Raw genomic sequence first — 14,832 nt, forward strand, 5'->3', positions numbered from 1 at the left:
GAGGGAAAATTAATATTATGCAGGCAAAATAATGTTCAGGGAATCTACTCAATATTGTAGTGCCATATACTCTGAAAATAAATATTTCATCAATACTAGAACCTGTAATCTCATGATTTATAGTTAAACACGATATTCACTATGCCGTTACATTATAGGGTCGAAAAACAGCAAAGAACATAAAAAATCGATTGAAAAAAAACACAATACATTTTTGTCCAACGAAATATATTTACTGACACATTTGAGACACAGGATTAATATAGTTTTGGGGATCCGTAGACATAAGATTTTATGAGTAAGGGGTTGAAATGTGTCGTAGAATATTAATTTGATAAATAAACCGATTTTATCACATTAACATTATGTAGTTCTATCATCTCTTCTTTCCTTTCTTGTTTCCTTTCTTCCCTTTCTTGGACTTTGCTTGTTTGGATTTCTGCTTTTGTTTCTTTAATCTTTCTTTTAGAATCTGTTGGTTGGTCTTCAGTTCTCCACTTGCTTTGTAAGCCTTCTTCCTTTCTATCTTCTCATTATATTTCATCCATCTTGGGCGGAATTCCGAAACTAAAAAAGAATGAAAAATGAGCAATGTGTAGTTTCGTGCAAAGTTAACAAGATCCTGTATTAAAACAACTCTTTAAACTTTAACTAAATTACTGACTTAGTTGTATTTTAATACACAAAAAAATATATAAGAACCTGCTGACGAATTGCTTGCTCACAATTCAGCAGGATTTTAATTAAAAGTAATTATTTGTTAACACTATCGAATAAATTAACAGGGTTAGTTTTTAACTTTTAAAAGGCAGTGCTAAAAAATCCTTTGGGTGCGGTGCTGTAGTATTGTGTTACATCAAGCAAGACAGAATATTCTGAAGTTCAGACATTTGAAAGAAAAAAAAACATGGAGACACGTAATTAACAAATTTGTAAAAAAATGGTTACTGGATTTAGGTCGAGAGAAATCGGAAAATTTACTAAAAATAAATTCCTAATAAATTAATATTGTATAACTGTTTAGTATATTAACAAGTAGGTAGTAATGTAATTGTTTATTTTTGCATAAAAATGTCTGCCTTAAAACAGGTTGTACCTAGTTAGGCAGACTAGACATGATCCAGAGAAATCTATTACCTAAGTGTTTATGTAGTAGATAAAGTTATTGTTATTTTTGTTAATAAACTTTGAATATTATTATTAATTCCTTGAATATGTAATTCCTTCTCCATAATTTATAAAAATAATAATATAATTTAAGCCTGTTAAAGAAAAATAAATTTGATATCTTAAATGTGCTGGCACTCCCGCTCACTGCTAATAACTGACTGATTTAAATAATTTCTTATTTTGTTTTAGTCTCTTTCACACTAGTAAACTGTTTTTATTTACGAGGAAAACAAAAAACAAACCGACACGAGCGATTACACACGCGTTGACCTATGACTCCGATAACTTAAGCATGTTCATTATTGTTTATTGTGATCGCTCAAATGCTTAGCATGTTTTTAAGCACGTTGATAGTTATTTGTGATTGAGCTACTGAGATATCTATTACCATAAAAATGTAGAAGATAAATATATTGTAATTTTGTTAATAAACTATTGTTATTATTATAATTAAATGTGTGAGGATGCAAGAGATAGGTGAAAAATATATAAGATTTTAATATGTATTATAGCTACTGACAAATTGTAAATATGTAGATTAATAGGACATAAATACAGGTATATAAATACTTGTTTAAATGAATAAAAATTACATGCTATATTAAAAAAACATACATATATATTTCGGTTGGAACATCTTCTTAAGTATTTCTTTAGCATATTAAATATATTTAGAATGATGTAATGTGATGTTTTCAAGAAATCTGTTGTTGTATTTTACTACATTGATATTTATTTCCCTCTAAAGCTATGCAACTTTTACTTATGCGGCAATACCTGATAATCTCAATAAATTCTCTTTTATTTAATATGAAAATATTGATGTAAAAAAAATGTTTCTTTACCAGTTTTATTGAGTTTGGGTTGCTGCGGGCCATCATCATCATCTCCAACATCAGCCTCTTCAGTTTGATGGTTTCTCTCCTTCCAAGCTTCATATCGCCCACTGCGATACGAAGCTGGGATTCTTCCACCTGATTCTGTGCGAATCATTTTACCGCGACCACCATCCTACAGATGCATTCATTAGGTTGAAGGAAATTTGGTTACTAAAAATATTTTTATTCGTGACATAAATATTCACATACCGAATCGCAGTACTAGAAGCTGCCGAATTTTCATTCCTCATTTTGAAGGTACAAATTATGCGTTTTACAATACTTTGGACCATACCAAAGAAATGGTAGTTTGTTACGCAATGATGATTTCTTTAAAACAAATGTTTGTTTGTTCATCATCATCATCATCATACCCCTGTCGCACCCGATGATGGATATGGCACTACATTGGACCACCAGATGCGCCGTATTTGGATAATCTTTTACACGATAGTAAGAAAATCAGTCCTACGCTTCAGGCGCCAGACCAGGAACAATAAAGTATTGCAGTTCGAACAATATTCAAAACAAACAAACGGATCTCAACATTTGTGCACCTATCATACATCGTTTTACCACACATTCACCTGAAGGATCGCATTTTGACAGCATTTAACATACTTTCATCATTATTTTTTTATTCCCATATTTCACTCCCATACATTAGAGTTGGCACCAAAACTCCATTGAGAACTACTAGTTTTTCCTCCTGCGATAAACATTTGTTTGCCCAAGTAGATTTCAGTTGACCGTTCACCCTGTTCCCGGCCCTCACCCTCCTTTCAATATATTTCTCGGTCGTTCCATCCCTAGTAAACATACTTCCCAGATACACGAATTCTTCTACCTGATTGAGAATATCTCCGTTCACACTGATTTCACATTTAGTTATATTTTCATCGCTTTCAAAAAGAATCGCATTTGATTTATCGACATTCATTAGCAAATCGCTTTTCTAAACAATCTTTATAATCAATATTTCACGTCCACCTTGCGGGAGATCAAACCTAGGATCTTGTGGTAGGCGAATTCTCCAATCACTGCACGAGGCGGACTTATTTCCACTATATTCCTTTATTTAAAATTTTACACTTGTCCAGGGTTTCGGTTCTATCACATAACTGTATTCTTCATTTGGAATATGATCTTAATAACTCTCCAGGAGGTTGAATCCAGTCCTCGTCTACAAAAATTTTGACAAACTCAAAATAACGTTTGAAAGGGATCTCTTACCGGATCGACATGAACCATTTTCTTCCTTTTCCTGTCCCATTTGATAGTTTGATGACCTTTTCTCAGGTCTTCATGAGTATCAGGGGCCAACTCCAGCTGAGCCTTCTGTGCTTCGGTTCCAAAATTGACAGCCAAACTGTGGACAATTTATTTTTAAAACGTTAACAAACTATCTTTTAACTAATTTATGTTTGAAAAATATGAAGTCTTATTCCGATATTAATAATAAAAAATATTAAACATAATTATTAAATAATAATAAATAATTAATTTGCAGGTTACATGCTGGTTAAATACAATAAATTATTGTAATATCTTTTTATTTGGCAAATATTTTAATTGTAATTTTACTTCACTGCTTTTCAAACCTACTCCTTGACCTTATTTCTTAATTATGTTAATAATGCCGCTAATGGCACTTATAGATCAATTTAATACATGTTTTTATAAAAATTCACCAACCCCATTTCTGTATGCATGTCGCTAGCTTGGTGGGGTATGTAATTAGGATCTCTGACAACTTCCTTAGCTTTCTTCTTCTTCTTATTGTAGAGTTTATCTGCATTAAATTTAGTGTGGCCGCCAATTATGGTAGGGAACGCCTTGGATAACTCTGCTTCATCGTTTTCAACATTTTTCTAAAACAAAACCACTAGATAAAATATCATTTGATAACTAAATTTATTTCCTGTGGCAGCATTATTTCTGCATACTTATCAAAATACTATATGACTTACTTACAAGTCATCTTAAAAACAAACTGAAATAATTCAATTTGTAATGAAAATAACCAAGGAACTACATAATAATTGGTACAGGTAATAGATTTTCAAGGACATTTCAATGGTCATTCATAGTTCTTTACAATGCACAAAGACCACATGCTTTTAGTGGGCAACCCTTACATGCGAAACCAGTAGACATGGAAAGGTCAGTTAGTGGTTATATACAAATATTTAATAACATTTAGTAAAATGTCTGACCACAAAGTTAATGCTTTAAATATTAATAATACGATAAACACTTACATGAAATTTGGAAGGGATTCCAACAGAACTTAATTCAGTTTTAATAACAGGTTTTATTTTACTTTGATGCCATTGCCGCTTTGCTTTCATTGCAACATAGTTAGGGGCATCATTTTTAGCGCCTATTTCCAAAATTGTCTGAAAAATAATAAGTATATTTAGAATGATGAATAAATTAGGCCACTTTTTTTTTTGTATTTATTTTTATTTAAGAAGATAAACATGAACAGAAAATATGAAAGGAAAAGTAATGAAACTCACTAAACTGCGAAACCGGCTTGTCAGCAGGTTTCTTATTTTTCCTTTACAAAGAAAAACGTTAGAGAAATGATTTATCAAAATTTATTAACAAAAATTTAAATAGATGACTGTTAACATAAAATAATAATCAATTTAAAGCCTTGGCATATTAGCCATTTAATTATTTTATTCTTAAAAGTTTTGTCAACATTTTCTTTTAAGATCTGCTTAGGAATCTTATTGAAAATTTCAGGAATTGTATAAAGAAGTGTTCTTAAAAAAGAGAAAAATATTTTAAGCGATTACTTTTTTTCATTTAAAGATAAGCTTAAGAATTATTCACTTATACATTTGATGCTTTTAATAGATAATATTACATATTCAATTTCAACAATACAATTACAATATTTAAAAATTGAACAAAGATTGGATCATATATCGTGGGGTAATTACTGCAACTACATAACTTCAAAATCATGATTTTTGAGTTACTATGCTACAAAAGTGTCATAAATGCTACAAATAGGCAAGTAGTGATTAACTACAACCATATTATGATGATCTGAATGAATGAATTGTCTATTTGTAGCATCTGTAGAGGAGGATTAAAAAATGTGTGGTTTTGAAGCTACCTAGTTGTAGTAATTACCCGGCGATATTCTTTTAAGACCATGCATTTCTTACAAAATTTAAAATAAATCTACAATTCAAATTAATTTTCAACATTTGTAAATTTAGTACTAGAACTTACTCCTTTAGGGCGGTAGTTTTTCATTTGAGCAATCAAATCTTCTGCTGCGGACACGGTAGAATTCTGCATATTCTTTTTATTGAACAGCAATGGATGCACTTTCAGTGGAGCTTGAAGTAGTTTAGCTCGTTTATTGGATTCCGAGGAAGCATTTTCTCTACAGCGCAAATATTGTCCCCAAGCATTTTTGCACACTCTCTTCATCTCCGTCTAGAAAAATAGAAAGTTGTCTAAGAATATGAACTGTAAACCTAGTTGTAGTAATAAAATACTGTTTTTCGCATGTAAAATAAATACAATGTAAGAAATTTACGAGAAAAATATTTTTACACTAAGATGACGGGTTTTAATTACTACTACTACTACCATCACGCCATTTAGCCGTAGGGGTAGGCAGAGAGAATGGACCGCCACACACGTCTATCCTGGCATACAATCCTAGCCTCTTCCACATTCATACATCTTGTCATACATGGCCTTCGGTTCTATCTGCTTTTGACATGACAGACTTAAGATTTTGGTTTATCTGATCATGCCACGTCTTCCTTGGTCGTCCTCGTCTCACGTTGCCGTTCATTTTCGCCGTATATACTTGTTTTACTATTCTTTCGTCGTCCATTCGTTCTACATGACCAAACCATCTCAGAGACCCTTTCTTAATCTTATCAATTATACTTGACTCAGATTTACACTCTCGCCTGATTTCATCATTCGTAACCCTGTCATACATTGATTTCCCACACATTCGTCTAAGAGATCGCATTTCAACCGCATTCACTCGGCTTTCATCCTTCCTCCGCCAGTTCCATGTTTCACTTCCATACATAAGTGTTGGGACTAAAACTCCGTTGTGCACTGGCAGTTTAGCTTCGATTGACATATTTTTATTAGAAATTACTGTGCTTAGTGCTCCGTTCATTTTGTTGCCTGCATTCACTCTTCTTTCAACATCATTTTATACTCTTCCATCTCTTGAAAACATGCTTCCCAGATACACAAATTCTTCTACTTGCTCGAGACATTCGTTGCTTACATTTATTATGCAGTCAGTAACCTCACTATCCCTTTCAAATACCATAACTTTTGACTTACTTTCGTTCATTGCCAATTCGCTCTCCAGGCATACATCATACATTCTAGAGACTATTTGCTGCAACTCAGCCTTGCTGCTTACTAACAGAACTGCATCATCAGCATACAACAAGCAGCTTACTGAAAAATTATCAATTTTTGCTCCAATACCCATACATTCTATCTCTTTCATACAGTTGTCCATGTATAGATTAAACAACCATGGTGACATTACACATCCCTGTTTCACGCCTTTTGAGATCGCAAACCAAGATGTAAATCCCCCATTAACTCTTATACACGCTGAAGTCTCCTCATAGAGAGACGATACTGCACGTATAGGTTTATTGTCTACTCCATACTATTAAAGTCAAAAAATGGTTTCCGGCACTACATACGGCAAACAACAAAATGACACTATGTGTACCTACTACTGACTGCTACACGGTACAAACTACTACATAAACACATAGTTTACAATGAAGATAGTTCCTGCAACGGTAGCCAAAATATCGGAATGAATTTAACATACACTAGAACACACAAAAATGATGATACATATTGATAACAGTGACCATGAAAATTTATCCACCTATATAATATAAGGAAGCTACTGAAAATAGTATTGTATCAATGTTTTCTTGGATATATTAAATAATAATATGAACATTTAACTGTACAATTAAACATTTCTTAAATGTACCAAAAAGCTTTTAAAATGTGAACACATTACTTATTTCAAAGGTAAACAATTTTGTTGGTAAGATTAATATTTAATGCACTAACTTGTTTGATTTTCCGTGTGAAATAATATAGATACATATTTATTAATTTAATATGAAGAAAATATTTTGTTATATAATCTAATTTCGTTGCCGTTTGGGTGTCCCACAATTTATGCATGCTGTTTGTTTACCTTGTACAATGAAATAAACATTAAAGCTGGGGATTTAGAAAATCTAAATCTGTTAAAAAAACATGGCATTTTTCTTAGTAAAATAATAAAGTAATGAAAGTGGAGGTTTGATGATATTTGATAGTCAAAGAAAACAATTTAAATGCTTACAATCTCCGAAGCATCAGTTTGCCACTGCAGAACGTCTGCCTGTCTCATGTCCAGTAGGTCTGTTGGGAGGGTGCCCCACACATGGGAGGGGCAGTCCTTTTCAGGATCGGAGAGCTGGTCAATGTCGATGGAATCCGCGGAGGAAGGGTTAGAACCGAGAAAGAGGTAGAGGTCCAAAAGGTGGGCAACATCATCAGGGGATACGATGGAGATAGCACGGCCAGAACGACCAGCTCGAGCACTCCTACCTGAAAAAGGAAAATTGAAAAGAATGTTAACATGATTCATAAAAATCATATTATGATTTGAATGCATGACTTATCTATTTGTAGCATTTATGGAGCAGGATAAAAAATTGTGTTTTTAGTGTGTAACTTACAAATGCTGATTTTAAAGTTACCTAGTTATATATCCCACAATATGTAGGTACATTTTCTTATTAGTGTTATTGGCATGTTTTTTTTGTCAACTGTACATAACTCTTAACAGTCAAAATATGGTTCAAACCGAATTGACCTAGATTTGAATTAATTGTCTACATACATAATTACTTGTTAACTGCACCAGATAAACTAATTTTTAATATAAAACCATAACAGGTTTCTTAAAATGTTAAGGTTGTTTTATATCTCTATGTGAGGAAGTATCAAAAATGCGATATAAACTTTTTTAAATATTGTTGTTTTCGGTAAATCTTACTGCTGTAATTATAGTTTGAAAAAAAAACTTATGCTCACCAACTCTATGGACGAACAATTTTGGTTTAGCAGGAAAATGATAATTGATGACCGTATCAAGAGCAGGAAGATCCAGACCGCGTGCCGCAACATCTGTCACCAGGAGAACGGAACATTTACGAGAAGTAAACTTTCCAGCAGCAATCTTTCTTGCAGAACTGTCCAGACCAGAGTATATGCAAGCGGAGTCAATACCCGCATGAGACAGAATCTACAAAAAATTAAAAACCTATAGGTGAAAATTATGTACACTTTAGGAATATATCAATCAATCAAATCCCTATCCGAACTCAATGGTGCATAGAGCGCGGCATTAGAACAGAAAGAAAAATAATGAATGTTAACATGCATATGATAGTCTGAACCTTGGTAGGGGTTCGTATATTGACAAGCGCATGGCGTGGTTTGGGTTGAATACATAAGTATATTGGATTTCAAATGTATTAAAACAAAAAGCATTCTTACAAGATGGAGGTATTCACAGTGATGTCGGGTAGCTGTAAATACTATTGCTTGAGGAGTGGCCTTGGTGAGGAGTCGCGAGAGTATCAACAGAAGGGCAGCTTCACGTTGCTCAGTTCGGCACCAAATGTGACCTATCCACAGTTCTGATGGCAATTTCCATTCTACATCCAAACTGGAATCAGATTGTGATAAAAAACATGAATGAAAAATACACTGTATACGTAGGTAATATAAAAAAAATATAGAAAATTATATATTATATTGAATATGCCAGAATGATGACAAACAATTTTTAAGTGTACGTATATTTCTAAAATATATAAAAACAAAACAATGTCATTTTTAACCATTAATTTATTACAATATTTTGAGTTTGTCCAATTACCACCCATGTAAGAAAAAACCACTTGATTTATTGGGTCCACGTGTAGTATTTAGTGAACATGATAGAAATAAAATAAGAAGGAATCAATTCATTAGTTACGTAAACCTTGACAATGAAGCTTGTTTGCTTTGAAACCGGTCGGTGAAAAATAAAAATTAGTGGTTAAAAACAAAGTTGTTCTATTTATTTTATTATAATGAATAACCACAAAGTTAGTGCTTCAAATATAAATTTTATATTTAATAATTTTTATTTGAAAACTTTTATACAGTGATATTTTCAACTAAAAGTTTCATAGCTTATTTATCTTGTCCTGTGTAACATTAATAAGTGCCATATTTCATTAAACAACGGCCATGTTTTAGATGATCGAACATCCATAACTAGATTTTTTTGAAAGGAAGAGACCACTGTATGAGATTGCTGCAGGAATATACTTATTATAGCGATGTTTTATATATCTCTCGCTATATTTTTTTGTATTTTATCGTTTCTTTCTTGGCTATTCTGTTTTTTAGATTATGTTTGTATAATATTTATTTTTTAAAGTATTCGATGTTATTTTTTCAACTGTTATTCTTCATTTTGTTATTGCATAATAAATTGTTTCTTCTAATTTACTATTTTATAATGAGTTCATGAACATACGTATCGACAGTGGAAAGGCAAAAGTTACTTAGCGACATATGGCTAACTTAACAGAAGAGCCAATTATATTTACCTATTATATTGGTGTGATTCCTACAAAATTTGAATAAAAATGTAAATTATGAGTTTTTTTTTATTAATCAGAAGAAAAACTTTAACTGGCTCTTCTGTTAAGTTGGCTACATGTGGCTTATTAATTTTTTCTTTCCACCGTCGATATGTAAGATTTAACATACTTTCAATTAATAAATAAAATACAAATATGGGGAGAGAAGGGTATTTATCCCAGACTTTAAAAAAGCGATAATACATATATTAAATCTAGTGTGTTACAATAAAACTGGTCAAAATGAATTCTTAAAAAATTAGCGGTCGAATATACACATTATTCAATAAAATAGTTAATAAGTTCTAGTAATTAATGTATTACCGTAGTAGAGTGGGATCTGAGAGTCCAGCTCTTGTAAACTCAACTAGCGCAGAAGGAAGAGTGGCAGAAAATAGAAGAGTTTGCCTTGAAGTTGGAAGACGGGCGAGAATTTCACGTAGTTGTTCACCGAATCCAAGTTCAAATAATCGATCTCCTTCGTCAAATATAACCATTTCTATAAAAAGTAAACAAAAATAATGTATTTAAAAATAATCATTGATAACACTTCCAATGCAAAATTTAGGTTTAGCATGATGTTAGTTGCACATCTCGGCGATGCATTTTACATAACACATCTAACCGAGAATCATGGTTTTATAAAATGTGAAGTAAACAAGTTAATAAACATTTCTATAAATAAAACTCCAAGCAATGTGAATCGATGAATGAGCACAAAAAGACATGAAAATTATGGCTGCCAAAAGTAAAATAAATTTGTACTAAATAAAAAGCGCTTAGCATCTCTAAACACAAGAGAAGTTTGAATCTTACCAACACTGGAAAGTTGTAGTTCCATCTCCACACACAAGTGAAGAAATCGTCCAGGAGTCGCCACAATAATATCTGGTTTCCCGAGATGCATGGTACTGAACTGCTGCTCCATGGAATCTCCACCAAGGACAGCATTAGACTTCAGACTGGTAAACCGACTGAGGTCCCGCACAAACTTTAATGTCTGGAAAATAAAAATAAATCTTTGGGATTGACAGATGTTTTTTATTTAATAGTTGTTTATCACAGAAAGCAGTATGCATGTGTATTCAAATTATAGAAAATAGAAGAGATCGCATGTCCGCTTTGTAGTTGGGAGTATATGGTGTCTATAAATATCCTCCAGACCTATATGTCAGGATTCAGACTTTGGAACTCAAGCATAGTAGGTGAAGGTAAAGATAATCCTCTTAAGTTCATGTTCCATTTTACACTGAGAACTGTATTCATACACTTTACAGTACATTTAATAAAAAATCAATGTCGTTACACATACATCATTTAGATAGCTAATGAAATCTAGAAATTCTTCATCTTTCTGTAACTTAATTTGAATTATTGATTTAATTTGATTAATTTTTTGCTTTAGATTTCTGAAGCTTTGATCAATTTTCACTGTCACTGTTATCAATACGTATTGTCTTTTTTGGGTATTATTTATAAGTTGGATTCGTTCTGACGTTTTAGCTACTGTTGCATAACCCATCTTCATAGATTATAATTAAGATAGCTTCTGAATCCAGCGTATACGGGTTTACCAAAAACAAAGATGATACATATTGACCACTGATATAGACATATTACTAAAAAAATATAGTTTTGTAATTATTTCTAGCGTGGTAGCATAACCATGGGACCCTGACCAAAGTCAATTAAAAAATGCATTTTTACCTGTAAAGCAAGTTCTCTCGTTGGTGTGAGTATCAATGCTCTAACAGTTCTGGCGGCTGACGTTTTGCCCGGAGTACTGAGGAGTTTCTCCAACATGGGAAGAACAAAACAGGCCGTCTTTCCGGAACCAGTTCTAGCCATAGCAACCACATCTCTGCCTTCTAGCGCCAATGGAATACTCTACAAATAAAAAAAATAATATTTCCAAGCATTTAATACCAGCCTAAAAACTCATTTTTCACAAATAATTAATTATTTTAGAGGTTAACAAAAGTGGAAAATGGTCAAGGTAACAATGAATAAGTATTGTAAGAGTTGAAAATGTAAGGCAAGTATAAAGTATTTATTTGATTACTAAGAATTTTAAACAATTTAAGGGAAAAATCAATACGATAACATGAATCAATTCTTAAAGCAGTATTTAAAAATAATATTAGGATAAAAGTAATGACTTAATTGCTCGTATTCAGTGACAAAACTTAAGATGACGAAAGTACATTATACCGTTCTCGCATTCAAGTTATTATCTGCATAACGTCGCCTTAATCTGAATACAACGTAAGTCAAAATGGTAACTTCACAGGAGACAATAAAAAACATCATGAATCAGTCATTTTCAATGAAACTTTCATGTTTTATTTTTACCGAATAATTTGTTTTTAATGTATACATGATTTTTAAGTGTTTTATCTAAACAAATGTAAACTATTGTACTACTGATTTAAGCTGTATTCCAAGGAATATACATATTTTTGGAGATATGCGTTAAAGGAAAAATGTGTTTTTTACCTTTTTTTTCGGTCACCAATTTCTTCGTTCAAATGAGAGAGATAAATGCTATTTTGTGCGGTGAATAATATTCATTAAAAATCTCAAATAAAGAAAAAAAAATACTTACGTTGTACTCAAATTAAGGCGACGATATGAGATTAGAATATACCTTCTACACCATGAGTTTTGCCCCTGAATACGGGCATAAGTCATAATAAACTTGATTTATTTCAATATTCATGTACAGAAATTTTAGTCTTGATAGCCGTTTAGTTTATTGCCTCATTTTGGAGCAGACCAAATACTACATGTCATAATAACTACAGACATAATAAGATTATTAAGAATTTAACAATTTATATTTTCATTAGTAATGTCATTGATGTCCAAATTTTCTGCTTACAATAATATAACCTTAATTCATTCGGCATTGGGATGAAGATAGGAAAAATCTACCGGTTAAGTGTAGAAGAATTTAGAGAAGATAAGTCAGAATGTTGTGTTTGTAAATAAATCATTTTTTACCTTTCTTTGAATAGGTGTTGGTATTTTATAACCTCTGTTTTTTATCCCTTTGAGAATTGAGGGATCAAATCCCATGGACTGAAAACCGCCACTCTTTTTGGCTTTCTTTTTAGAAACCTCCACCTTTTCCAGAGTATCTCCATCATCTACGGTCGCAAAACCTGGTAGATCTTCTTCAGTCATCTTTTATTTTAGTAGATAACACCTCTGCAATCAAAAGAAAATTAATGCTATTCAACTCAACAAACTCAAGTGATTTAATAATGGTTTAAAAAAGAAATACATATAAATATTAAAATGTTTACTCACATTTGAACATAGTTTTACTTTATAACCTAAGAGAAGAAAAACAATCGCACATGGAACCGACCTGCACGTTGACAGGACATGAAGTTTTTGACTAGCGCCAACTAGTGTCAACCGGCATAAACATATGTTTTAATGGTAGTACAGATTTCTGTATTATTGCTAAAATTGTTTCTCACAAAAATCTGAAGATGTCTCTGTCTCTTTTGAATTTCTTTTTTTTTAAATTCTTTTTTTATTATCATACTCAAACCATACAAAATATTATATCCATTTTCTATGACTCAAACGAAGCAAACAAAAACTGGGCTATGTAAAATTATAGATATTCGATCAAATTACTTTATGGTCTTTAAAACTGTATAGGGATTGAAATATTTCGTCTAAATTAGAAATGGCGTCATTTAAGCGCTCTCTAGCAACACGTTGCATAACTTTTCCAAACAATATTCTGAACAGTTTTGACGAACGTCGAAAATTTAAAGAAATTGTAACCTTTATTCTAGGATAATTTAAATGGCTGAAGGTTTCAAAAACTTTTAGTTCAAAAGACGGTCGCAAGAGGGTATTACTTTCGAGTAACATTTGAACATTTCCAATTTCAGCGGTAAATTCCGTTGTTTCAAAAATAATTGGCTTTGACGTAAAAAGGACATTGTATTTTTTCCCGTTTCCGACTGGTTTATGGTCAGCGTGTGAAACTTTAGTGATCCAATGAAACCACTGAAACAAAAGAAATGTACAATTAATAACCAAAAACTCATGCCGTAAAACTATAAATAATGTTGTTTAATCTTTCTTACTGTGACAAAATGTCTTGATCTGTGGAAAGAATGAATATAAACAATGAGAATGAGAGCGAATAGTACATAGGACGATGATCAGATGAACTCGAACCTCAATCTGGTAGTCAATGTCAAAAGTAGACGAGATGAAGGGCATATTCATATGACAATGGATGTCAAGATAGATACATGTGACATTCCATCCTCTATGTCGTCTTCAGTAGAGGTAATTTATAAATTGAAATTAACATTACCTACCTTATGAATACTATCTGGGTTTGATATAAAATCAAATACATCCAAATGAGTGACATTAAATATAACAACTTCAAGACTGGATTTATTTGCGTCTATTGCCACTGGGGTTAAATAAAAATATGTCAAAATTCCAAATACCACAGTCAGTATTTTTATATCGAACATAATTTTATGGTTTAAGGAGACATTTTCCCTTTGAGTTTCTAGAAATATTTAGAAAATGCATAGACCACGTGAATGTATTTCGCACTAAGAACGTATCGCTAGTCCATTATAATATTAGGTACTACCTGTTTGAATAATGATGATACATCGACGTATTAAGAGTATTGTGTGCTAATTAAGTATATTGTATGAAAGTGAAAGCAAAACCCATTAAATTGTTATTACAAATATCAATTCAGATATCTACGAAAGGTTCATAAGTGCCGTGAATCGTAAAATCCGTGCAGTATTCAAAGCTTGGACAAGGTATTATCGATATAATTAAGAAAGGTGTTCAAACCTCCACCACAAAATGACAATATAACAAGAGAGGGATCAAGGAAAATAATTTATCTATTAGTTCATAGATTTATATGTAGGTATAACTTTCATAATTACAAAAATTTGCCTTTTTTATCACTAGTGTGGGTTTTATATTAATTGCAACCAGTACTTTAACGTATGTACCTACCTAATTATATTATACTAAAATCCTTG

At 32.0% G+C, this 14,832-nt stretch overlaps 1 protein-coding gene across 1 annotated transcript; it reads right to left on the reverse strand.

The window, feature by feature from the left end:
- Positions 1-211: 211 nt before the first annotated feature.
- On the reverse strand, positions 212-13,183 carry LOC148277977 (ATP-dependent RNA helicase DDX54). Its single transcript, XM_088232081.1, has 14 exons — positions 13,091-13,183; positions 12,782-12,988; positions 11,486-11,665; positions 10,595-10,778; positions 10,103-10,277; positions 8,640-8,811; positions 8,175-8,385; positions 7,438-7,685; positions 5,301-5,510; positions 4,310-4,447; positions 3,744-3,919; positions 3,282-3,417; positions 2,016-2,181; positions 212-567 (listed from the first exon to the last, which is right to left on the reverse strand). The coding sequence occupies exons 2-14, from the start codon at positions 12,962-12,964 to the stop codon at positions 377-379; spliced, it is 2,370 nt and encodes a 789-aa protein (XP_088088207.1). The 5' UTR covers positions 12,965-12,988; positions 13,091-13,183; the 3' UTR covers positions 212-376.
- Positions 13,184-14,832: the final 1,649 nt, after the last annotated feature.

This window comes from Micrasema longulum, unplaced genomic scaffold, assembly GCF_059751315.1.
Source record: "Micrasema longulum isolate JH-2025_06_02 unplaced genomic scaffold, ASM5975131v1 h1tg000946l, whole genome shotgun sequence".
NCBI classification, from domain to species: Eukaryota; Metazoa; Arthropoda; class Insecta; order Trichoptera; family Brachycentridae; genus Micrasema; species Micrasema longulum.

Bases quoted from the DNA above. Each gene is read 5' to 3' on its own strand.
- LOC148277977 (XM_088232081.1), bottom strand. From the start codon at position 12,964: ATGACTGAAGAAGATCTACCAGGTTTTGCGACCGTAGATGATGGAGAT. The intron at 7,686-8,174 runs GTGAGCATAAGT...TTCCTTTTTCAG, and splicing joins ATTGTTCGTCCATAGAGTTG to GTAGGAGTGCTCGAGCTGGT. The intron at 3,418-3,743 runs GTTGGTGAATTT...AATTGTCCACAG, and splicing joins GACATGCATACAGAAATGGG to TTTGGCTGTCAATTTTGGAA.